This window comes from Myotis yumanensis, unplaced genomic scaffold (assembly GCF_028538775.1).
Source record: "Myotis yumanensis isolate MYYU_CA2020_CCGP unplaced genomic scaffold, mMyoYum1.0.hap1 SCAF_4, whole genome shotgun sequence".
Lineage (NCBI taxonomy): Eukaryota > Metazoa > Chordata > Mammalia > Chiroptera > Vespertilionidae > Myotis > Myotis yumanensis.
In genome coordinates this window covers 52,871,081-52,897,727 of record NW_027223755.1, presented here as the reverse complement: position 1 = coordinate 52,897,727, position 26,647 = coordinate 52,871,081, and the positions used below count along the sequence as shown (strand labels likewise).

Below are 26,647 nucleotides of genomic sequence, written 5' to 3'. Positions count from 1 at the left end.
TTTACTACAAATGTTTATAGAAGACTTTAAAATTGTAAGACACTATTGTGGATTACTTACTTTAAAAACCCAGGGCAATTGTTTTGGTAATTGCCTCACTGAGGCCACATGGCTTAAGCAGTTTCTTACATGTGGCATCAAAGGAACAAATATTTGGCAAATTTCCCAATTGTTAGCAGGTGGCCTTTTCCTGTTAGTGACATTTGAATGAAGTGTGACTAACATTCTTTTCTTTGCCCATTGCCCCAAGAATGATTTCCAGTGAAAACTTCTTGGCTTCTTGTAATTTGCAGTTGTAATATAATAACAACAAACTAGCAAATACATAATATTTAACATGTTCCAGACATTGTTTCTAAGTGCTTTAAATGTGTTCACTCACTGAATCCTCACAACAATTCTGTGTAGTAGGTACAGTGGCCATTTCCATCTTACAGATGAGGAAACTGAGACACATAGAACTTACGTCAGTTATCTAAGTCACATAGCTCTTAAGTGCCAAAGAAAGATGGGAACCAGACCACTGGCTTCCAGAGACTTCTTCCACCCACCACACCATGCAGCAGCCAGGTAGAGGCCACAGAACGTTTACCAAATCGCAGGTGGCACAATTCATGGGAGCTATCAGGAGCCTCTATAATGGATCATTTTGTTGGTACATTTTGTACTTTCAACCTTATCACAAAGTGCCTAAAAATAATCAAGAAACAGAGCAGCAGAAAATTCTTGCTAAAAGGGCTGCCATCCCTACCAAACGGTGGTTAACGTAAAAATGAATAAATTCAAATTCTTACGTTATAGTTAATATTTTCCTGATCTTTTGAGTTGTGAGAGGCATATTATGGATGAAGCTTGGTATTCTTGACTTTCAAGTATGTACAAACAGACCACCTGGGGGAGCTGCTTAAAATGAAAGGATTCTGACCCAATAGGTGGGCCTGAGATTCTGCATTGCTAACAAGCTCCCAGGTGTGCTGCTCCTGCTGCTGTTGGTCCCTGGACCCCCTTTTAAGTAGCAAGGTCATCCAACAAAGTATCTGTTTCTATAAAAGGCAAAAGAATTGAGTATGTGGCTTGTCCTTCCAGTGTATTAAAGACTTTTAGAAAGAAACAATTTACTTAAGACTATTTCTAAATCATTTTATCAGGAAATTCACAGCAGTCAGAAAGCACGGTCTTATTCAAATACAGATCTGATTATGTCACTTCCCTGCTGGAAACCTTTTAAGGCTGCCCACTACTTATCTAACAAGGACCCTAATCCTTGAGGTAGGAGCAATGCCCATGGTGCTCTGGCCGTGGGCAATGTGTCCAGCGTATTGTGTCCTGCTGCCCCAGCTTAGCATGCTCCAGCTCATGCACATTGCCGTCTAGGTTGTGCATGCTAGATGTGTATCTTTATATCAGCAATGTCCCTCAGAAATGTCTTCAGGAAAAAGGCAGCTGCTCCAGCACCAATGACCTTTCAACTGTCCCATATATGTAACAAATTCTCCCCATGTGCAGAACTCTTGAAATATTGTGTAGGGGGGTCTAGAATCTTCTCACCCACCATATTTTGCAGTAGCATGTCTCAAGACCCATTAGCTGTATTCTATCTGAACTTTATTTATAGACACTGAAATTTGAATTCACGTGGTTTTTGCATGTCTCAAAGCATATTATATTTCTAATGCGTTTTAACCATTTAAGAACCGTTCTTAGCTGTGGGCCATAAAAAAAGCGGGTGGCAGGCTGGATTTGTTGACTGGGCTATAGTTGCCAACCCTTGTTCTAGAGAATTGTGCAGCACCCAGGCTCCCAAGTGGCTTTCTCACTTCTCTGCAGTGTGGTCACTTGGAGAGGAGGCCTGCACACACCCCAGCATGGACCTTTCCCTTCTCTTCCAAGGCCTGGGCAGACATTCCACTAAACCAGCGATTCTCAGCCTGTGGGTCGCGACCCCTTTGGCGGTCGAACGACCCTTTCACAGGGGTCGCCTAAGACCATCCTGCATATCAGATATTTACATTACGATTCATAACAGTAGCAACATTACAGTTATGAAGTAGCAACGAAAATAATTTTATGGTTGGGTCACAACATGAGGAACTGTATTTAAAGGGCCAGAAGGTTGAGAACCACTGCGCTAAACAGATAGGCTTGGTCTCTTCCTACAGAAAGGATTTCCCTTTGAAAGAGCTTTACCTCAAAACTCTCCTCTTACTCTTTAGGGCTGCAGCTGCAGAATTTGGTCCAATTAGTCCACCCATGCTTAGTGGTCATCAGGCATTGTCTGCAGTATCATTGTCTTTCTTGGCACAAAGTGTTTACAGGGATATTGCCCACTTAAGAGTCAACACAGAGAAAAGTGATAAAGATATTAAATAGAAATGAGGCCATACCTCACTTAAATAAACTAGGTATGTCTAACTTGGAGAAGAAAAGACTAGAGGAGGCAAGATAGCCGTCTTCAAATATTTAGTCTTCATGTTAAAAAAACAAAAACAAAATAGGCTGTCCAACTCAGCAAATAGAAGTACTTAGGAACAAGTTAGAAGGAGATGGATTTTGGCAGTCAGTCAGAAAACCTGAATTCTCACCTCTAATGATAAATAAGAAAGTCAGTTACAACACTGTTTCTTTTCTTTTGTTTTTAGTTTTGTTGTTGTTGACAGTATTACAGATGTCCTCCATTTCCCCTCTCCCCTTGACTCCCCTTCACCCAGCCCCTGTCTTACCCCATGTTCATGGGTTATGAATATATTTGTAGATGTTCTTTGATTAATCTCTTCTCATCCCGCCCCCCTCTGCCACCTACCAGTATGTAACATGTATCCATGCCTCTGGACCTATTTGGTTCATCAGTTTATTTTGTTCATTAGATTTCACATATGAGTGAGATCATGTGATATTTGTCTCTCTCTGACTGGTTTATTTTGCTTAGCATAATAATCTCTAGGTCCATCCATGGTGTCTTAAAGGGTAAGAGCTCCTTTTTTTATAGCCGGATAGTATTCCATTGTGTAATTGTATCACAGTTTTTTAATCCATTCATCTACTGATGGGCACTTGGGCTGTTTCCAGATCTCAGCTATAGTAAATAATGCTGCTATGAACATAGAGGCGCATATATATATTCTTTCTAATTGGTTTCAGGATTCTTATTATATACTAGAGGCCCAGTGCACAAAATTCATGCACTTGGGGGGTGGTCCCTCAGCCCGATTGCAAGGGACCCCACTGATGGATGCACTATTGGGGCCAGAGAGGGATGTGGGAGGTTGGCCAGCTGGGGAGGGACTGTGGGAGAGCTCCAGGGGGTGTCTGGCCCATCTCGCTCAGTCTCGATTGGCTGGACCCCAGCAGCAAGCTCACCTACTGGTCGGCACATCTGCCCCCTAGTGGTCAGTGCATGTCATAGTGAGCAGTTGAGCAGCCTTAGCATATCATTAGCATATTACGTTTTGATAGGTCGAACGGCTGATCAGACAACCGGACACTTAGCATATTAGGCTTTTATTATATAGGAAGGAAGGCTAGGATTCCCAGAAGTGGGATTGCTGGGTCAAACGACAGTTCCATTTTTAAGAGGAAACTCCATACTATTTTCCACAGTGGCTATACCAGACTGTATTCCCACCAGCAATGTTTAAGGGTTCCCTTTTCTCTATATCCTTGTCAGCATTGTTTGTTGATTTATTGACAGTAGTCATTCTGGCAGGTGTGAGGTGATACCTCATTGTAGATAGCCAATACACATATGAAAAAATGTGCTTCTTTTCTTTATCCACTAAAGAGACTAGCCTATATTTTGGTAGTCCTTTCTGATAAGAGCGTTATCCTGTATAATAAAGATGTAATATGCAAATGGTCGTTATACCATGAAGCATAACGACTGACCCCATAACAACCAGATCACGGATCAGCAGGAGGGTGGGGCAGCAAGCTACAAGTGGGTGGTGGAGAGCTACAGGAGGGGGCAGGGCAGCAAGCTATGGGGGGATGGAGGGAGCTACAGGAGGTTGGGGCAGTGGGTGGAGAGCTATAGGAGGGGGCAGGGCAGCAAGCTATGAGGGGGGCGGAGGGGCAGAGGGAGCTACAGGAGGGCAGGGCAGTGGGCGGAGAGCTACTGGAGGGTGGCAGTGAGCTACTGGCTACAAGCAGGCAGCAGAGAGCTACAGGAGGGGGCAGGGCAACAAGCTATGAGGGGAGGTGGGGAGGAGTTGGGTGGGAAAAGCTAGAGGAGGACGGGGCAGTGGGCAGAGAGCTACTGGAGGGCGGGGCAGTGGGCGGAGAGCTACTGGAGGGCGGCAGTGAGCTACTGGCGAGCTACTGGTGCACGGATTCGTGCGCAGGGCTACTAGTATATATCTATATCTATATCTATATCTATATCTATATCTATATCTATATCTATCTATATCAGTTTGCTAACTTGAGCTGTCTAGCAGAGGGACTGGCTACCTTGAATGTCAGCGGCTATCCCAACACTGGAAGATTTCAAAAAGAAGCTAGGCCACTATTTTGCAGGTGCTAGAGAAATTTCATTTACTCACTCATCAAACATTTATTCATTTATTGACCAGACACTTACTGACCTCTCTGTAAGGCACCTGCCTGCCCATCATATAATCTCATTATGTTTCTTAACCAGATATAACTTGGTAGAAATCTGTGGGTTCAGGAGGCAAAGTTTTTAAATACCTCCTTTGGCTGTGCTTTGTTATTCTTGCCAGTGCCTACTGCTAAAGCAAAATCCCTCTTTGCTCCACAAATAATTCAGTTGAATTAAAATAAAATCCAACGTTGGTGACCTGATTAGCAATCATTTCTTTTCCAATTGACTCTCTTAGTAGAATACCCCTTGTGTTCCCACCTTGCTTCCTTACCCTTAGAACTGCTCACCTAAAGGGCTTGCAGTTAATTTGAGTCCATTTGCAAACATTAGAGCCATGATTCCTAGGTTCAATTTTATAGTAGTCCAGCTAGATGCAATATTAGAAAAGGGTTTCATGGTCAAAAAATACTGTAAAAACACTGCTTCCTATATGCTAAAATTCTTCTTGGAGATTTATAGGGCACGAATAACTAAAGGCTCTGAGAAGTCCTACAGAAAAAAAAATTTTAAAAAAAACACACCACACACATCTAATATTGTTGAAGCCAGCATTTCCAGAACATAAGTACTACTCATTAACATCCCATGAAATGCACTTTGAACATCTCACCTTATAAAAACTGTGGAGGAAAACTCTAGTAGATACAAGCAGGTACAGCCAAAACTATTTCCGAAAGTTCTGCCTATGTACATTTATAAGTATGTAAAATAATACAAAATAATTTTTAAACATACAGAATTCTATATAGATCAGTTTATCAGTTTTCAAGGAATTGGAATCAATTGCCCAAGTATAAACTTTTACTGAAGGTAGCTATTTTCTTGATGATTGAGAGTGTTTTTCTACTTTATTGTGTCAGGTTCTTTAAGACTCAGTTTCTTCATCTGTTAAAAAAAAAAAATGGAGATGACATTCACCTCATAGAGTTTTTGTGAGGTTCAAGACAAATTGAAAAATCTATGTAAAACACTTCATTTAGTGCTTGTACCATTGTGGGTATTCAGTAAAGACCTGTGTCTCATCTCACTATAATCATAGCACTGAATTGAGACAGTGGGTATTCAAGAGAAATCTGATATTTAGTGTTTATTTGGGTACTGAAGAAAACAGCATAGAATAAGTTGTTAGTGCTGCACTTCAATTTGTAGATGAGCATTTTAGGATAAAACTTGGGGAAGAGGATCCCTAAAAAGAATGATTATTTTGTCTTCATATGTTTAAGACCCGTTACATGGGATTTTCTTTTTAAAATTTCAAAATTTGCCAAAATAAGAATAGTTTTAGGGAAAAAAAGTAATAAAGAAGTAATATTTAATTGAAAACAAGTAAATGGTAGGTCTTTATATCAATTGTTAGGCTTTTATTTTAAAAAACTACAAGATTTTCAAAACTATTTTTTTAAGACAGGTTTCAATTTTATATTTGTTAATTTCTCGAATGGACTAGTGCTTCCCTAAAGCGATTTTCATGTGATACTCCACCCCCTTTTCCTCAGGTATTAATTTATTGGTCTAGTGTTTTATGTTTGGAGTCCTTGTATTGTATGCTACACTTTCTATTCTTGCATTTCTCTCTCATACTGTCTAACGTGAGTCTCTGACTCCCTTCAGTTAGGGATGCCTGTTAGTGCCTGGTTAATTCAGCATCCCTAAGCTCATGGCACACTCTTCCACAGCATCGCTGCCAAATCCATTTCAGTGACTCAGCAGGAGCTTGTCATTAACAGCATTCTCGTAGAAAGAAAACATTAAGCAGTCTTGGAAAGCAAAGTGCTAGCGCACCATGTATGGTAAATCTTTGGTGGCAATAAACAGAGTCTCCTGGTGGGTTGTGGTGGAGTTCCTTGCCCGACACCACCCTTCCTTTGAAGCACTAAAAAGTTCATTTTTCAAAAGGAGTTTAAAATAATGACTGCAGTGAAAGGGCCCTCCAGTGTTATTGAAAAGACAATCTGTTTCCAAATCTTGCATTTGTTTATATAATGTATAAACCATTTGGTAGATAAAGGAGAAGGCAGATGGAATTCAAAATAGCAGCTTTATTATTGGTTAACCCTGGGTCAGAGAATATGGCTTTAAATATGTGGCTTGTCAACACTGCTCTCCAGGCTAAACTCATCCCTCCACCCCTCCAGCCTCCCTAATTTCCCCCTCACCTCCTACTAAACCACCAGCAGAGCCGAAATGGATATTAGGAAAGCAAGAACAAGAAATTTCCTCTACATAAAGTCTATGGTGCTATTTATTAGTTTGCAGATAACATTGAGCTCTAGATCATGAAAATCAAATGACAGAAATAAAATTATCAGGAAGAAACAAAGTGATGAGCTTCTAAATGAGCAAGAAAAAGAAATGTACTCATTACAAAATAATCCTATATAATAAAAGAGAAACATGCAAATTAACCATCCCTCTGCTACACTCAAGCCACGCCCACCAGCCGATCAGGAGTGAGTGTGCAAAACAACCCAACTAAGATGGCGGCAGCCATGGAGCTGGAGTGAGTAGGAGGCTTGGGTTGCCCCCAGCAATAGAGGAAGCCAAGCTTCCCGCCTGCCCTGCTGGCCCTCAGCTCTGCTCAAGGTTACAAAGTTTCAATTATAGAAGATAAATAAATCCCAGATACCTGCTTCCAGCCGCTGTGGCCTCTGCTCAAGGAGGGTCCGGGAGCCTGGGTTGCCAGGGGCAACCCAGGATTCCAGCCGACCTGGGCTCTGCTCAAGGCTACAAAGTTTTAATTATAGAAGATAAATAAATCCCAGAAAAAAAAAAGAAAGAAAAGAAGGACGGCCATCAGCCCCTCACCCAGGCTGGCCAGGCACCCCAGTGGGGACCTCCACCCTGAAGGTGGTGTGTGCAGCCTGAAAACAGCCCTCAGCCCCTCACCCAGGCTGGCCAGGCACCCCAGAGGGGACCTCCACCCTGAAGGGGGTGTGGCCAGCCTGAAAATGGCCCTCATCCCCTCACCCAGGCTGGCCAGGCACCCCAGCAGGACCCCCACCCTGATCCAGGACACTCTTCAGGGCAAACCAGCCGGCCCTCACCAGTGCACCAGGCCTATATCCTATATAATAAAAGGGTAATATGCAAATTGACCCTAACAGCAGAACGACTGGGAATGACTGGTCACTATGACACATACTGACCACCAGGGGGCAGATGCTATATGCAGGAGCTGCCACCTGGTGGTCAGTGCGCTCCCACAGGGGGAGCTCTGCTCAGCCACAAGCCAGGCTACCAGCTGCCAACACAGTGGTGGTGGCAGGAGCCTCTCCCGCCTCCTCAGCAGCACTAAGGATGTCCGACTGCAGCTTAGGCCTGCTCCTCGCTGGCAAGTGGACATCCCCCAAAGGCTCCCGGGCTGCCAGAGGGATTTATGACTGCCAGCTTAGGCCCCATCCCCCGGGGAGTGGAGGACACCCCTCGAGGGGTCGCAGACTGCGAGAGGGCACAGGCTGGGCTAAGGGACCCCCCTTCCCCCCGAGTGCACATATTTTTGTGCACTGGGCCTCTAGTCTAGATTATATTTATTTAAGATATTTAAGTATGAGATAAGATATGAGTCATTACCTTTAATTAAATAAATGGTTACATTATGATACTCAGCATGTTATTATTTCACTTTTCCAGTCCAACCTATAGATGCAAAAGTATAGGAATTTTTTTTAAATATATTTTTTATTGATTTTAGAGAGGAAGGGAGAGGGAGAAAGAGATAGAAACATCAATGATGAGAGAGAATCATTGATTGGCTGCCTCCTGTGCACCTTGCCCTGGAGATAGATCCCACACCTGGGCATGTGTACTGACCAGGAATCAAAACATGATCTCCTTGTTCTTAAGTTGCCACTCAACCACTGAGTCACACTGGCTGGGTGGAACCTTTTTTTTTTTTAATTTATTTGTATTGTTGAAAGTATTATGTATGTTCTCCTCTTCTCTCTCCATTAACCCCCACTTCCCCCCAGGCCTTCCCACATTATTGTCTGTGCCCATGGATTATGCATATGTGCATATAAGTTCGAGCTTACTGATTTTTGAGGAAGTTATAATTAAACCAGAGGAAAGCCTTAAAGGGCAATTAAGATACCTCTAACTTTGTGAGAATTCCTAAAATAGTTTTATTGAGAAATCAGTTGATAAACCTCTTAATTCTGAAATGATAGGGCCTACAGGTTTGAAAAACAAATTTAAATTTATTTGTAGAATTGGTAGCCTAATTCTGAGAACACTATAAATGTGAATATTCCATAAATTTTATGTTCTGAATAAAGGGTATAGTAGTATTCAGAACACAAATTGCAAAAAGAGATACAAAGATTTAACTAGTTTTAAAGAGATTTTAGATAACAAATGGGTGTATATAGAATAATTATATTTGTCATTTAAGCTACACATACCTATATTCATTTATATATATTTGTATATAATATTAATAAAATACTATACCAAATATAGTGAATATCACTTATGAGTAGAATTGTAGTCTCCTTAATAGACTTTTTTATGATTTCTAGAATGAATGTGTATTACTTTTAAATGAAATAAAGGAATCAAAATGTTTTCTTAAAGAGAAAAAAAATATTTTTGGCATAAAAGGAAACTAGGGATGCTCATCAAATGACTAGTGATGTCATTGTGGTCCTTCCCACAATTTTTCTTCCACATATACCCATGAGTATCTCAGAAACAATACTGGGTTAGATGAGCCATTGCTCTCAAAGAATGTGGCATTTCTCTTACTATTAATCAAATGCATTTTTATAGCATTATCCCAGACAAGTTATAAAAAGGTAATCACATTCACAGATACCTATCTTACTAAGTCATTTCTATTCTTTCCAAGAATGCACCTTTCAAGAACAAGGTCCTGATACAGAAAATACTATGAAGCAAGTACCCACGTTGGTGGAAGCCATCTTTAAAATACTATATTATTGCAATTTTTCTCCACAAACATTTGGGAATGTTTTTGTGAGCTACATGGAAGAAGAACAATTATGGGACTTTTTATATAACATTCCAGGTATGAGAAATCTATAATTTTAAAAGAAGCATTCTAATGCTACTTAAATGTGTATTTAAAGGTGTTTTAAAAGTTGTAATGATATCAGTTTTGCTGGATCTGTTATTTGTAAAATTTTATCATTGTTTTTGGTTTGTTTGTTTGTTTGCTTTTTCAGTCTAAAGTCTTCTTTTGCAAGTCATTAGCCATTAGTTCCTATCAAAATTAAGTATACTTGAGACAAGGTGAGGGGAGGTGAGAGGAAAAATTATGTGATGCAGACTATTAGGAAATGTTCTCTCATGAAAATTTAATTTAATATCTGCCAGAGATTATGCTTTGCTATTTAACATATAAGACCCTAGTAAGATGTGAAAAAATATCTTGTGACTTTAGGGTTCATTTATTCAATGAACTGATAGGTAAAACTAATGGTCAATTTTTTTCAAATCTAAAAGGCACTTATTATTATGACAATGGTGCCTCTCTCTCTAGAAGGCATCCTATCATTCCTTTGGGGAAAATATATTTTCCCATTTGTATTGTATGCCTGTAGCTAGAGCAGATAATAAAGAACAGTTACCATACCTGAATAGGAAATGCTCATGGATTGCCCCATGTTCAGGGCCAGGTATAAAGATTCTCACATTGTTTTCTTGACTTTAAATCTCCATACTTAATATCTTGGTAAAACAAAGGATGAGAACTTAGACAGTGGTTATCATGTTAGTCCATTAATCAATTACATCATTTACATTTCTCTTTTCTTAGCATATCAGTTATATCAGTTATACTACTTTTTTTACTTTATAAAGTGGTTGCCCTAGAGTTTGCAACATATATAGAGAAAGTTTGAAACTAATCCAAGTCTACTTTCAAATAACACTATAACAATTCACAGGTGTGTGCATACCTTATAATAATAAATAATTCTAATGTCTCCTTCCCATTTCTTGTATCATTGTTATTCATCTCACTTATATATAAACATACAGAAGTATAAAAATATGCAAATATAATCAATGTGTGAGTTAATACATTTTTGGTAATTATTATTTTGAATAAACTTATCTGTTAGATTAATTATGAATAAGAAAAATAAAAGTTTTAATTTTACCTTCACTTATTCCTTCTTCAGTGCTCTTTCTTTATGTAAATTTGAGTTTCGACATATATTATTTTCTTTCTCTGTAAAGAACTTCTTAACATTTCTTGCAAGGCTAGTCTACTGGCAACAAATCCCCTCAATTATTGTTTGTCTCATTTACTTTTGAAGGATCATTTTGCAGGATATAGAATTCTAGGTTGATTTTTTTTTTCTTTCAGCACTTTAAATATTTCACTTCACTCTCTTCTTAGTTGCATGGTTTCTGAGAAGTCAAATGCAATTCTTATGTTTGTTCCTCTAAATGTAAGATGTCTTTTTCCCTATGGTTTCTTTCAGGAGTTTTTTATTTATCTTTTGATTTTTCTATAGTTTGAAAATAATATGTCTAGACATAGTTTTTAAAGTATTTATCCTGCTTGGAGTTCTCTTAATTTCCTGTGATTTGTGTTTGACATTAATTTGGGGAAATTTTTGTTCATTATTGTTTTAAATATTTCTTCTGTGTGGTTTTTTTCTCTCTTTCCTCTACTCTATTTCCATTATACATATGTTACACCTTTTGCAGTTTCCCCATTGTCCTTGGATATTCTGTTCTGGTTTCTTTTTTTTTAAATTTTTGTTCTCCTTGCTTTTCCGTTTTGGAGGTTTCTATTGACATATCCTTAAGCTCAGTGTTTCTTTCATCGTCTATGTTCAGTTTACTAATAAGCCCATGAAAGGCTTTCTTCATTGTTGTTAACAGTGTTTTTGATCTTTATTATTATTTTGGGAGGAGGGGTAGTTCTTAGGACTTTCATCTCTCTATTTATATTGCCCCTTTGTTCTTTTATGCTGTCTATTTTATCCATTAGCACATTTAACATATCAATCATATGTGTTTAAGTTCCCTAGTCTGATAATTCTAACATCTTTATTATGTCTGTTTCTGATGCTTGCTTTTTCTTTTCAAATTGTGTGGGTGTTTTTTTATTGTTTTTGTTTTGGGGGAATTTTTTTGTTCGTTTGTATATCTTTTAATTTCTATTTTGAAAAGCTGGACATAATATACTGGGTAAAGGGGACTACTCTAAATAGATCTTCAATAATGTGATGGAGAGGTGAGGGGGGAGGGTAAGCTATCTATAGTCTGATGATTAGGTATCAGTTTTTTAGTGAGTCTGTGCCTCAGTATGGTACACTTCATAAATGTTTCTCAATTTTTTTTCTTCCCCCTTAGACAATAGAGTATGGCTGGAGTGGGCTAGAGTTGGGCATTTTCTTTCATCCAGGTTAGGCTCTGATAATCCCAGTGGGCTAGGCTCTGTTTTTTGTTTGTTTGTTTGTTTTTTAAAATATATTTTATTGATTTTTTACAGCAAGGAAGGGAGAGGGATAGAGAGTTAGAAACATCGATGAGAGAAGAACATCGATCAGCTGCCTCCTGCACACCCCCCACCGGGGATATGCCCGCAACCAAGGTACATGCCCTTGACCGAAATCGAACCCAGGACCCCTCGGTCCGCAGGCCGACGCTCTATCCACTGAGCCAAACCGGTCAGGGCTAGGCTCTGTTTTAATAGTTTCTCCTGAGAGCATGCCTTAAGAAGAAGAGTCTGGCCTATTTCAAAATGTTTCTTTCCCCATCCCCATGCTGGAAGCACTAGGGACATTTACTGTGGGAAACTAGTGGCAGCTCCCCCTCCCCAACAGGGTCTTTCTGGAGTTTTAACTCTTAGATTTCTCTAACTGAACCTCCAGCAATTCATTACAGTTCAGATTTTCCCATCTTGGTACTGCTTTTCATGGTGGTTTCTGCTTGTGAGTCTTCACTCCCAGTCACCCATGACTCCCTGTATTTGCCTGTCTCTCCAGTTTTCCTTGTGTCTTCACCTCTTACCAATTCAAGAAGAGTTCTTGATTATTTTTATCTGTTCAGCTTTTTATTTGTTGTTAGGACAGAATGGTGACTTTCAAGCTCTTTGTATGCATTCAGAAATGAGGCCTTGCCACTTATTCTCTTTCCTCTATTTCCTCTTCTCCCATTTCTCCTTTTTTTTAAAATCTGTATCTTATTTCTACAATAGGCATCTGTGGCTATTGTTTAATCCTCCCTTTAGTATCTCATTATCAAGGAGTTGCAGAACCCTGAATCAAGAGAAAATTGGGCAGCCCCAACACTGTAACATTGCAAGAAAACTTTTATCTTAGGTAACAATTTTTTTACTACCTACCAGTTATTTTACAAAAATTAATTTCTATAAACTTTAAATAATTCTTTGAGATAGAGCTATTATTTTTCTCTATTATTTTAAATATTTTAATTTAACTTTAAAAGGAATAAACATACCCTTTTAACAATAAGAAATAGGGTAAATTTTGGCTTTCTAGAATTTTTAGATACCTGAGATTATTTTAATCCATGACTCCAAAGAGTTTAACCAAAATGAATAGTAATTTTAATGTAGAAAGAAGGTATCTTTATGTCTTGCAATGAATTAAAGTCTCAAAACATCATTCAAAAGACAGACATCTATATCTTCCACCATTCTCATAAAGAGCAATAGTTTACCTAATGATGTTTGTGTCATGTTAAAAAATTAAACTCTGAATATTTGCTTTTACCCAGATCTTCTTCACCATAGTTGTTTTAACAATAGCTTGAGTCACTTGAGAAATATCACCTTGAAATTTTAGAGAGAAAAAAGAGATAGGTGCTTTTCTGTATTAATTCAAGTGATGGCCCCAGGATTTTGAAGTTATATTTTTTAAATCTTTTATTGCATTTATCACACAATAATATATCATAGTGAGTAATACAAATAATCTATATATATCAAAGACTAATATGCAAAGTGTCCCCTCAGGAGTACAACCGGGAGACCAGGAGTTCGATCACTTGCTATGACATGTGCTGACCACCAGGGGGCAGCACAGAATGAAGGAAGGCCCTGGCCGACAGCTGGCAGCAGGGAAGGAAGGCCCTGGCCAGCAGCCAGAAGGCCCCGATCGGCCCTAATTGCTGGACAGGCCTAGGGACCCTAGTGCACCGGGCCTCTAGTAAGAAATAAGTCAGGGTAGCAGAAAGAAGGGAGAAAGAAAGGCAGAGGTAGAGGGAAAAAGAGAGAGAAGGAAGGCAGAAAATTTAAAAGAAGAAGTAATGGAAGAGGAAAATCACTATTAACATTGAAAAGTATGTATTTTAATTTTTATGTGTGTCTGTAGATATATATTTTTAATAAAATTACATGTCATACTCTAATCTGCTTTTATTTTTATACTAAACAATACATGGCTTTATTGTGTAGATAGATTTACTTTGGCTAATTAAATAAATTACCAATTATTGGACATTTAGATTTTTTCCAATTTTTATATCCTTTCTATAACCATAATTAATTCCTGAGAATAAAGTTATAGAGAAGGAATAAGTGAATTAACAGATAAGTAAAAGTTAGAGCTTTTGATATTATTGCCAAATTGTCATCTAAGAAGGTCATTTATATTTGCAGCAGTTGAGTTCCAAACTACCAGGAAATATATTCAGTGTTATTTTAATTTCTATTCACTTTATTATCAAGAAACTTTTTTATGATTTCTAGATTAAAAGCTGCTCTTCTTTCCTATATTTATATTAGATCATTGAGAAACTGAATTCCCAATTGAATAAGGCACAAAATATTGCCATATTCTGCTAACTATAATATGATATCTGGTTTTGAAGTCTCAACGTGCATGGAGTCTGAGCGAGAGGTCATCCGATGCTTGAGATTGGCACTGACCGACGCTGTCAAGGACATTATACAGCAGATCACATCTGTGATGAGCTCTAGGAGAAACTTCGAGACAAACCTAAACAAGCATAGTGTTCCTGAACGTCTGTGTGAGAGCATTCCAAAAGAATGGAATTATATTCCAAAAGAAACCAAAAGGAAAGAATCAAGCAAAGGTATATTTGTTTTTCTGTAAGAACACCTTTTAGTAAAATGCTGAAAATAATAAGATTTGTAAATGATATTAGTCTTATTTTTACCATGTATATTTGGGACCTGTTATTTTCTTTTCTGTGAGTCATATGATCAAGGAAACTAGAAATGAAAATGACTCAAATGGCCATTTTCTTTATTTAACTACCATTCTGAAATTTCTGTAACATTTTGTGTCCATGCAATAATCAGATTAGTCACATGATTTTGACTAATTTCCTTTAAATCTACTGAGTAATATAAAATTCATACTCTCAAGAGGATTGCTATGATATTCAGCTTAGTTAATCTTTCCTTGAAGTTTTTCCCCTCAACTACCAATTATAACTATCTTTCCTCTTGTTAACACACTTATATATGTGGCTTTTAAGTAAAAAATAGCACCCCATTTAGTAACCACATATTTTTCTGACAGGGTATTTTTTCCTCTAATACCGAAGGTTTTGAATTTAGTGCATTATTCCTATTCAAGGCAGTGTGTGTACCAAGGGTACTTAAGAACCATCAGTTACTTTACTTACATTATTAATTGACTTTATTAATCAAGTCCTCTCTTTTTTAAATGGTTTATTCCTACCTAGATGTTCCTATTTTATAAGAAATTCACAAGATTCCTTTGAATATATATTATGTATCTATCTGTATTCATGAATCTGCTTTAGGATTTTTAAAAATATAACTTTCCTTTTTATATTCATTTTTGATAATTATTGAAGACCTCTATTAACAGGTGCTTGCAGTTTGTTGACGTTTTTGAAAAAAATCAAGTTGTAAACTTTTATTACAAATTAAAAATGAGGTTCTTAAAATTTTCAACTTGATTAGACAAGAAACAATTTTAAAACCTTTAAAGATATATTGAGAAAAAGCAGGCTTTTAAAAACACACGTTTGTCATTACCAAAAAAAGACAGCTTTAGGTAAAAATAAAAACCTCATGCTACATAAATAATGCTGATAGTTCTAATTATCTGGTCAGTGGGCAAAAAGCAAGCACTTATGGTCTTCAGCTCCAGTCTTTTATTCATTTCTTGAACAAATGAAAAGCAATATATTCATCTTTTAAAAAGAATATTTTTTCACTAACTCTAAAGTAACTGTCAACAGTAAAATATTCCAGCTGAACTCACTCAAGTCAATTGAAGGGACTAGCCTTTCTTTCTTCTTCATGAAGATCCTAAATAATATGGCTCTTATCCAACAACCTTACATTAGAAACAAATCAATTATCTATCTGTGACCTTTCATAGTAATGTTTTAATTCTGTCCAAGCCCTATTAAACTGCCTCTGAATCTAGTAAAGCCATTTAATTGAAAATGGAAAATGTCACCTTTTCATTACTTAAGTTCTGCCTTGTCTGAGTTCTTGCCATCACTCTTCATTCTAGCTTTTGGATATTTCATAGATTCTGAACAATTCAGGAGGCATGACCTATTGCTAACATAGCACATCATAGGAGTGCCACCATTTTGCTTGTGGCTTTCTAGTCATTCTATTCATGAACAATTTTCTTTCTAAAAACATTTTGAAATTCTTCCATAACAAATTAACAACTTCTGGTTCCAAAAAATACTTTGTGGATCCTAGTTCTTGTGGTTTTCCTTACTAAATAATCTTTGTAAAATGATCATTAAGAGTTAAGTACAGCACTTCTCCATTAGATAGCCATGAAGGGGTGCCAAGTCACATAATTATATAAAAGACTTTATAAAGCATTTAGTGCATTCCTGGTGGATATGACAATAGGAGAACACCACTGTTCTTCATTTCTGCCCTCTTTTAGACTGAGAGTGCTCAACCTTTCTTTTCACTACCATATTCAAGAAAGATAATATTTTACATGCCAGACATTGTCACGTACTCTTTCAGTAGATATTTCCTAGGTGAATTACTACTACTACTAGGCACTGGGGTAAACTTTAAATAAGAGATCTCCTCTTGGTGCTTGAAAACTTGTATTACTATTTTCAAATAGGTACAAACATCTTGGGGGATGTACAAGACAACTCCTTGTTGTGTGAGCCAGTCACGTATTGGGGACAATATTGTTGGATAGTGGATAGACAGGGTAACCTCACTCTTTCATTAGCTTTTATCATACAGTAATGAATTAAGATTGTCCTTTGCAGTTCAGAATCTAGTTTTCACAAAAATGAGTCATCACAAACAAACCAGTGGCTTTAACATATTCCTGTAAACCAACAAATCAAATGCAGTTTAAAATTAATGCTGAGAAAGCAAGGAAGAGCAAACAAGGCTAAAGTGAAAAAGCTCACACATTTCTATTGTTCACTTGATCTTTGCCAAAAGGCCGAGAAGTGATCATTTCTATTCTTAACATGAGCTCTTTCTCAGCCATAGTATAAGGAAAAACAATAATCTCATCAGATTTGGCAAAAAAAAAAAAAAAAAAAGGAAATGTGTGGAAAAACCATTTGAAATATAGCTTCCCTTACATTGATGTTAAATATGAGACCTTCCTAAGTGAGTATTGTGCCTTGAGATGTTAACTAGTAGTAGTTTGAAGTCATCTTGATTAGCAAAAGATTTCAAAACCAAGCATTCAAAACATGAAGACAAACCGCTAATAGTTTCCAGCAATGTTTTAAGTCAAATGTATTTAATCCAGCACTTTGCAAATTTTGTTGAAGTAAAGATAAATGTTTAGAGAGCTTTTTTGAAGATTATGACTTATTAAAAGACAAATAGTCACTAGCATAAGGAACAGTTGCTCGTCCTGACACAATGAAAACGACAGAAAATGGAAAACACTATGGTGACAAACTAAAATGCACATCTTTATTTCTTTGTCAGCAAATACCATTGCATAGAAAACACCAAAGCTTTAAAGAAATAAATATTACAATAAATTATACAAAGTAGGGGATTTATGGAAGAGTTGAATGAAAGTTCAGCTGTTTCTTATATAGATCAGCTTAGGTATTTACTCCCTTATTTCAAGAGGCAAATCCATAAAGAACTAGTTGTTTTGTTTCTTTGTCAACAATTAAATGAAAAATATACTGGAGAACATATTTTCTTAGCAGTAAATTACTTTTTAAATAAAAAGAATGCTTTATGGAAAACTGTTGGAGTAACTGCTTTAACTGAAACTGGATTCTGGAGAGAATACAGGTAGCACCACAAGGAAAGTGTACACATTGTTCACATGCAGATAGTTGAGAAAGAAATTGATGGCAAAAATATACAACATGCTATCAGAAGTCATTAAGGGAGTTTATTTTATTAAAAACAAATATTCATTTTATAAAAACCACCATCACTTATACAAATTTTGTGCTGCACACTTTAAGAACTTAGAAATAGAATTTTCTAACAGGATTAAAACATTTCAAATAAGAATTTAAGTGATTCTTGAACATTTTGCTTAAAAATACAAAACAAAATATTTTTCAGTTTGTTTGCAAGAACAACTAATTGACATCCTGAATGGTGAATAGTTATGAGTCACATTTCAACAACAGCTTACACCTATTTGGTGGCTGAGATTGAAAAGCAAGTGCCAGGTGGCTCTATGTGTATATTCAGGTAGTGGTTTTCCCCCTGTGACAGCCATTAAAACCAAGAATGAAAGCAAACCAAACTTTGAATCATTTTTCATAGAGTATTAAGCCTAGATTCAAAAAATAAGAAAGCATATTAAATCATATTATCCTTACTCAATAAATTACTGTTGACATTATACTATTAGTAAAAATTTTTAATTAATTTTAAGATATTATTTTGTCTTTATCTCATTCATTGCAAATTTTCCTTTTGCATATTTTTAAAAATATATTTTATTGATTTTTTACAGAGAGGAAGTGAGAGAGATAGAGAGTTAGAAACATCAATGAGAGAGAAACATTGATTAGCTGCCTCCTGCACACCCCCTACTGATGATGTGCCCACAACCAAGATACATGCCCTTGACTGGAATCGAACCGCAGGTTGATGCTCTATACACTAAGCCAAACCGGTTAGGGCTCCTTTTGAATATTTTACAATACACAAAATATATTATATTGTCAGGAATAATATGCATTGGAAAAAAGAAATGACAAACATAAATATAGATGTTACATTGCATTTATTCTAAGACATATATTTTTTCGTACTTTATCAGCTTCAAAATCAGGATGGCTCTTACAATATGTTACATATATGTGGCTAAGGTAGAAATCAGGTTATTTAAATAAAGACAAAAATAAGTGGCATTCTTAAAAGATCCCTCCTTGGTGTGTTAACATCATCATAGACTAAGAGCCCCTGTGATTAGTAGAATGAATTTATTAATTTGTTATCAGCCTAAAGGTTCTGGTGCTGGCATTTGCCTTAAGCTTTAATGAAGTAGTTGGGATTTGAGTACCTCCAGTGCTCAGATTTTATGAAATATAAGAAGTTCAGGTGTGAAGAGAATTGCAATCTTTACCTGAAATCTACAAATGTTTACTTGGTGTCTGCAGTTAAACCCTCTCTAGTATAAGCAGAATATAAGATACTAGAAGCCCAATGCATGAAATTCGTGCAAGGGCCTTGGCTCCGGCTCCCACCTGCCACTACTGCGGCCAGGGGCCTCTGCTGCCTCTGCCACGGCCCCCGCCCGCTGCGGCTTTGTCTGGAAGGAAAGAAGTCCAGAAGGACATCCAGTCTAATTAGCATATTATGCTTTTATTATATAGATAATCTTTTAACTCAAATAAATGACAGTAGAATGAGGAGTATGAGACACAGACACATAAAGAAGCATAAAATTTAAAATAATTTAAGAACACAGAGAAGAGGGGTCACAAAGGAGTCTCTTAATTTGTTTATGTTTTAACCCTTTTACTTATGTTTTAACCCTCATCTAAGCATATATATTTGAATGAAAAGAAAATATTTATTGAGAAACTATTTTTTACCAAGTATCTAAGTAGGTACTTTCACATTTATTATTTTACTTAATACAGCAGTTTTATGAGATCATTCAAATAATATGTTGGACCTAGTTTACAAAGTTAAAGAAAAATGTGCTCTAGTTAATTTTTAAAATGATTCTGAAGGTGTCATGAATTTTTGAGTCCAGATATATGTTTTCCAAGAGCTTTGCACTTTATAGAGCAGATTGACTTATTTAAATCAAGGTAGAGATACCTTGAAAAATTTATTATTTTTGTTCAGTAAAAACAATAAATGTTTTATTGAAGGACTCAAAGCTATGTTCGTTTGACTTCTCACTTAGTACCAAGGTTCAAATTAATTTATGTAGATAGTGGATTAAAACACTGTGCCCAGTTTTGTGGGATACTCAGGAAGCAATGATTTTCCCCATGTTCTTGAGGAACTTTTAGTCTACTGGTAAGGGCAACTCATGATAACATAAGTAATAATATAATGTAAACAATAATAGATGATAATACAAAATATGGTGGACCATGGCACATTATGGATCTAATTCCCAATATAATCATATGAATAATAAATATGTTCAAATAAATTCATAGGAGGAGAGGACTTTGAAACAAGAGTTGAAGAATGTGGGTGACTCATGAAAAGAGAGGGCATTCCATGTGAGAATGATATTCAGAAGCCTAAAAAGGACCAACCCAGTTTGTGAGGAAAACAATGAATTTGGTTTTAATTATACTGAGTTAATGATGACTAGGGCAGAGATATTGGATACCCAACAGGGAACTAAAGTCTTAGGATTGCTACCCTGGGGAAAGGCCAAGATTGAAGATTCTGGAGTCATCTAGAAGATGATTCTCAGCCAGAGAAGCTTTTGCCCCCAGGAGACATTTGGCAATGCTTGGTCGTCACAACTGAGGTGGGTGCTACTGGCATCTAGTGGATAGAGGTCAGAGATACTGTTCAAACATCCAACAGAGCCCTGACCAGTTTGGCTCAGTGGATAGAGCGTCAGCCTGCGGACTCAAGGGTCTGAGGTTTGATTTCGGTCAAGGGCATGTACCTTGGTTGTGGGCAAATCCCCAGTGGGGAGGGTGCAGGAGGCAGCTGATCGATGTTTCTCTCTCATCGATGTTTCTGACTCTCTATCCCTCTCCCTTCCTCTCTGTAAAAAATCAATAAAATATATATTTTTTAAAAAACAAAAAACATCCAACAGTGTCAGGACAGCTCCTCATTATCCAGCCCAAAATGTCAATAGTGCCCAAGTGGAGAAGCTCTGATATAGAGAGGGAGCATCAGCTAAGTCCTTCAGAGAAATAACACTAAGCAAAGGAGAGTATGCAGAATCATCGGTTAGTGAGCCACAGACTTCTTAGCTTGGGCTGGAATAGGAAGGGCGTGAAGGGTCTGCTTTAGATGGGATGGTGAGGCAGTAACATTTGGGCAAAGAACTAAAGGAAGTGGAGCCAGTCTTGACAAGAGATGAAATGATTCTGGCATGGATTCCAAGGGAGCAGGAGAAAGGCTTATAGGAGTGAAGACCACAGAGTCCAGCAGCAGTGCTCTGCATTTATTACATTTATTAGTTGAGGACAGCTGGGCCCTTGAAACCCACAGTCTTAATAGATAAAAATATAACTAATAATTCTGAATTTTCTCATCTTTATTTATAGGAGAGAAAACTAAGTTTGACATTTGGGAAATTTTAGGCAGTACTGCAGGGGACCCCAGTAGAGTTCTGTTGGAATATGTCAAGCACTTGTACTTCTCAACAATTTTCTCCACAAAGATTAGACGTCCCCACACAACACTCAAGACAACACAGTGATGGAACAGAAATGCTAATACTAATCATACCTTTTCTTTCTTTTCTTCCCCAGGCTTCACAAGGCTTGCTGCTCAGGCAGTATCTATTGTAATCAGCAAGTTACCTACGGTGATTGCATGTTTGCCTCCCCCAATTAAATACTTCTTTTTTCTGTCTGAGAGAAAAATGTCAGAAAACTTTGTTGACTTGAAGAAAGCTAGCCTGCTTGTCTGGAACTTGATTGTAATTATATGTCGGATATTTGAGGATGGAAACACTGTGGAACTTTTAACAGGTGCTTCCCTTGACAGATGGAGTAAAGAGAAACTCAGTTTAATCTGTGTGTGTTTGAAAGGCATCATGGGAGAGCAGACAAGTAGCCCTAATCAAATGACCCAAAAGGTCATACAGAGCATTGAGCAGCAAAAACCCAACTGGATTAAATGCCAATTACTGAAAGCCAGGAAATTGAGCACCGAATGGTAAAGCAATGTTTTTGTTTTGTTTTTTTCACTAAATTTTCATCAAATACATTCACAATAACAAATTATCAATAAACAGCAACAACAAAATATTGTCAGATAGGCAGCAATGGTAACTTCATGGGAATTTGATGAATATCAAAAAAAGATAAATATTCCATTAAAAACTGGATTGTTAGACGTTCCTTGTCTTCTTAGAATTTGAGACCCATTGATACACTGGAACATTATACCTGTTTAGTCACCATCTTAAGGTTTCTGATTAAAGGGGTGGTAGTTAAACCAGGAGAATTTGGTTTCACTCCTTTTCAGTGTGCAAACAGGTATCTAGTGGATAGCTTGGAGCATTTTGTAAATGGATTGGGCATGGAGATTAAATTAAGAAGGAATTAATGGATATAAAAGGCTTTTTATTGCTTTCTGTGTACCTGATTGTCAAAAAGGTACACATTTTTCATCTGGTAATGTAAGAATCCCAGAGGGCAACTGGGGCATATCACACTGGAGCTATAAACACACCCAGCTGTTTCTGTATGAAAATGTCAGCCTTCTCATAGGTTTGTCACCAAGAGCTAAATGATTTGTGGTATTGCTGACATTTTTAAGGGTCCCTGCTGAATTTAAATATGTACATAGAGTCCTCCCTTCTTCAGTGCAGAATTGCATGATATGGATAAAGGAATCACGGCTCATATGGCCTGCAGATCACTAAGTCAGCCCCACCTTTTCTTTTTTTTACACCACTCACACACACACACTGTCCCCCATTCTTTTAAAATATACTCATGTTGCCAGCAGATACAAATATAACTTTCTTCCTGAAACGACTACAAGTTGCTAATTTTCCAAGCACATGGTAGTGATAAAGAGCTCAGGCTTTGGAATCTGATGGACAAATACAAATCCCTTGTACGTGGGCCGTCTTGTGCAAATTATGGAATCTTTCTCAAAGCCTCATTTTCAGGGATGATACCAACCTGACAGAGTTATTTTGAGAAATTAAGTAACATCCATAAAGTTCTGAGCATCAAACTTAAAACTAGTAATCATTTGACCCTGGTTGGATGTCTCGGTTGGTTGGAGCATTGTCCTGTACACTAAAAGGTTCAGGTTCAATTCCCGGTCAGGGTGTATGGGAGGCAACCTATTGATGTTTCTCTCTCTTCCTCTCCCTCTAAAAAAAAAAAAAAAAAAAAAAAAAGTAAAACAAAACTAGTAAGCATTTGTTATTGATAAACTCTACTAAAATACATTGATTGACCTCACTGGTTACTTTTATGATAACAAATTACTCTTTACTGGTTTATATTAATCTGTAAAACATTATGTTAATCCAAATAGGGAAATGTCAATAATCATGATTTTCCTGGCCTTGTCATATTGATTTCTAGAAATTTAGTTCTAGGGTGTTCTGTGGGTAAAAATAACAATAGCAGTCAGGCAAAAGCTTAGTAACATTGACAATGACCTTCTTAATCTTTCCATTTGCATCTGATACCGATTTACAGGCTGTAATCCAATGACTTAAAGATTAAGGCTAGATGCTATTCTCCATTGCTGTGGTTATGAAAGGGAGAGAATAAGAAGAGTAACAATAGTTGATCTGATTATAGTTCCGAAGTTAAATTGATGGTACTGCTGATTTAGGAGGCCCTATAGCAGTGGTTCTCAACCTTCCTAATGCCGAGACCCTTTAATACAGTTCCTCATGTTGTGGTGACCACCAACCATAAAATTATTTTCGTTGCTACTTCATAATTGTAATTTTGCTACTGTTATGAATCATAATGTAAATATCTGATATGCAGGATATATTTTCATTGTTACAAATTGAACATAATTAAAGCATAGTGATTAATCACAAAAATAATATGTAATTATATATGTGTTTTCCGATGGTCTTAGGTGACCCCTATGAAAGGGTCGTTCGACCCCAAAAGGGGTTGCGACCCACAGGTTGAGAACTGCTGCCCTATAGCAATAAGATCAGTTTAAAGTATGTCTCCGTCATACACCTGGGGCCACATACAGGAATCCATAAGTAAAACAGTTTCCTTAAAAGTCTATTTTAGTTTAAGTATTTTACAAACAACACCAACACATCTGGTATCTCCTATGTAGGGAGTTGTCTAGCTAATATTGGCTGTTTAGCTATCTGTTGCAACATGTAATCAAAATGACAAGTGGCTGACTTTTAAAAATGTTTGACAGCCCTCAAAGATTCTGAATATATATTACATAATCATGTAATTAGCACAATGTTGTGTCTTTCTCAATTTCTCAAGTAACATCAATATTTTGAAAAAACAGATTTTAAAGTTATTTATTATTATTTTAAAGTTATTTAAAGTTACATTTATTTGAAAAAGTGTTCAATCTGGCTTATTCATTGACTTTAGGTAATTTCTTACAGGATTTGAGAGCTATAGAAATGTTTCTTCTTTGATGTGAAGTTGAGTATCTGTTATACAAGTAAACTTTCAGCTCTACATAGTTCTCATAAATCAATGATCATTTGTGTCATAAATCTATACCAGGAGGAAAATGTATTTTAAACAATGATGTCTGTGTATAGGTGGAAAGTTGCCTTGGCTTTACCATAATTTTTTTTTTAAGTATGAGAATGGAAGCATTTAAACTAAATAGTTCTTCTGTTAAGATCAATGAAATCTTAATTTTCCATGAAGCTTTTCTTGGAACTACACAATATCGTTTAGCTCGATTTCTTTCACTTGCATCCAGATTTAACTTTGATTTTATGGAAATTGTGCAAATAACCACAGTGGAAAGGTGGCAGCTGTAAGCATTGCTTGTCTTGCATCCTGCCTGAAAGCATTACTATTCATTAAAATAACCTTCACTTTGTAGTAACACGCAAGCTGTAAACAGTCAACTTAGATTCTGGAGAACACACAGCCCCAAAAGTAAAGAAATGTCTGTCTTTGCAAAGTAATTTGTCGAGTTGAAGATTATTGTTTTTCATCATGGTGACCCTGACTTGGCTGGCTGGGTGCATATACAGATTAAGATTAATGCAGTTATTCCTTGGCTAAGGTCTGCCTCTTTCAGGGCACATTCTCCCTAATGACATGATTGATATGCAGTCCCAAATCCAGAGAGGAACTCATTAATCACAGCATTGACTGAATCCAATCATGTGCTTCACCTGCACAGTGATGGACAGGAAAGGATACAATTCCGGGGCTGACACTGAGGCACTCCTTTGTCAGAGGACCTCAACTTTTTCAATGTCAGCCTGTGCAAACCCTGATGAGAAATTTTGCTCGCATCCTATAGGCAGCTTCAAAACATTGACAGACTTCTTTTACTGAAACGAGGTCTTTTTGTTTGTTTGTTTAAAGACTTGCTCTAGCTAATGAAAATCTCTAAGAGTAGGGTTTGCTTTATTTTTTAGCAAGGCTCATATGAACATAAAGTTTTTGGTGTGTTTTTATTTTAAGAAGGATGTTTTGCAGCTACATGTGGAAGCAATATAAAAGTTAATGTCCAGCAGCTGGGTATCATTTGGTTCAGTCTTCAGGTCAGCGGCACTGACTCTTAGCAGAACTAATTTTATAATCATGGCAAAATCTCAGTAATGAACTGCAGTATATAGCTGATTACACCACATTAAATTTCATTTAGTCTGGGAAACAGTGGAAAAACCATGCATTTTCTTTAGAATATTTAGATTGCAAAACCTAACATGATCCAAATAGAAATTGCAATAAGAAAATTAGTGTGGAATATATATGATGTAAGTTGAATATCATGATTTATTTTGCACTTTTTGTTTGGGAACTTTTTTTTAAAAAAAGTATGCCATTCATTATTACTATGTAAATAATGTTTAAAATCAGTAATAAGTATATGAGTTCTTACATAACAGAAATATTTCCCAAATATAACTTGAACATTCCTGGGGTAATGATAATAGATTCTTTTCCTAGAAGAATAATCAGGGTAGTGACTTTTACTAAATATCTGTTACCAAGAAGAAACAGGAGAGGGAGGCATATATTTTAAAGAGGCAACAAGTGTCAAAAGGCCAATTTAAAACACCCAGTGGTAAGCACAGGGCCAGGAAGCACCCAACCTATATTTAGCATAATAGGCTCTCCCTTTGACACTTTAATTAGTCTCTAATGTGTTCTAAGACAGGTGTAAAGAGGAATGGACCAAAGACAGAATACCAAAGCTATTTCTGGCATCACAGATACTTCTTTATCCTCAAAGAGAAAATACAAATTATTTCTTACATGTTCTTAAAAAGAAATGTTTTGTTTTCATCCCATGATTATCGGCAATCTCAACAATTGCAGTAGTGGGAAAATGTTTTATAGGTAGGAGTGTAAATGCAATAAAGAAATGTTTTAAAGAGAAATGATTCCGTTTTTAAAAAATGTTTCAGGGGCTTAGTTCTAAGGCACTGTTTATATGAGCAGCAGCGGTGTGGGAAGGCTTACCTATTTGAGCAGAGTCTTTATGGGTGTTTTGATACGAGACTTGCATGGACTCTCCACACTCAACCTCTCTGATTATTTTCCATCTTTACAATTCTTTATCACTGATATGTCTATGCGTTCTTTGTATTAGGGCATTTATGACAATAGAGAAAAGTACAGCCTTAGAAGAAGGAGATATTGCTCTTGAACTGACTGAGCAGAAAATAAACATGATGGTCCTGGATATCTGCCACAAACCAGGTGGCAGCGAGTACCTGAGGCAAATTTATCACATCATGCGGCTCAATGAGGTAGGGAAACGGCCTTTTTACCGAGCAATTAGGT

The 26,647-nt window shown here is 36.9% G+C and overlaps 1 protein-coding gene across 4 annotated transcripts in view; it reads left to right on the top strand.

Annotated features, from left to right (window-relative positions):
• The window catches only part of KIAA0825 (KIAA0825 ortholog), a 362,385-nt gene that overhangs the window by 145,462 nt on the left and 190,276 nt on the right, over positions 1-26,647 (top strand). For 2 of the 4 annotated variants that reach the window (XR_011471210.1, XM_070412335.1), the window contains exons 15-18: positions 9,447-9,626; positions 14,414-14,638; positions 21,449-21,857; positions 26,454-26,613. Coding sequence is in view for 3 of the 4 variants with exons in the window: in XM_070412335.1 (XP_070268436.1) it covers positions 9,447-9,626; positions 14,414-14,638; positions 21,449-21,857; positions 26,454-26,613 (974 nt within the window). In the remaining variant the exon portion in view is untranslated. Of the gene's footprint in view, positions 1-9,446; positions 9,627-14,413; positions 14,639-21,448; positions 21,858-26,453; positions 26,614-26,647 lie in introns of those variants that run through there. The other 2 variants (XM_070412337.1, XM_070412336.1) reach the window with 2 other exon arrangements.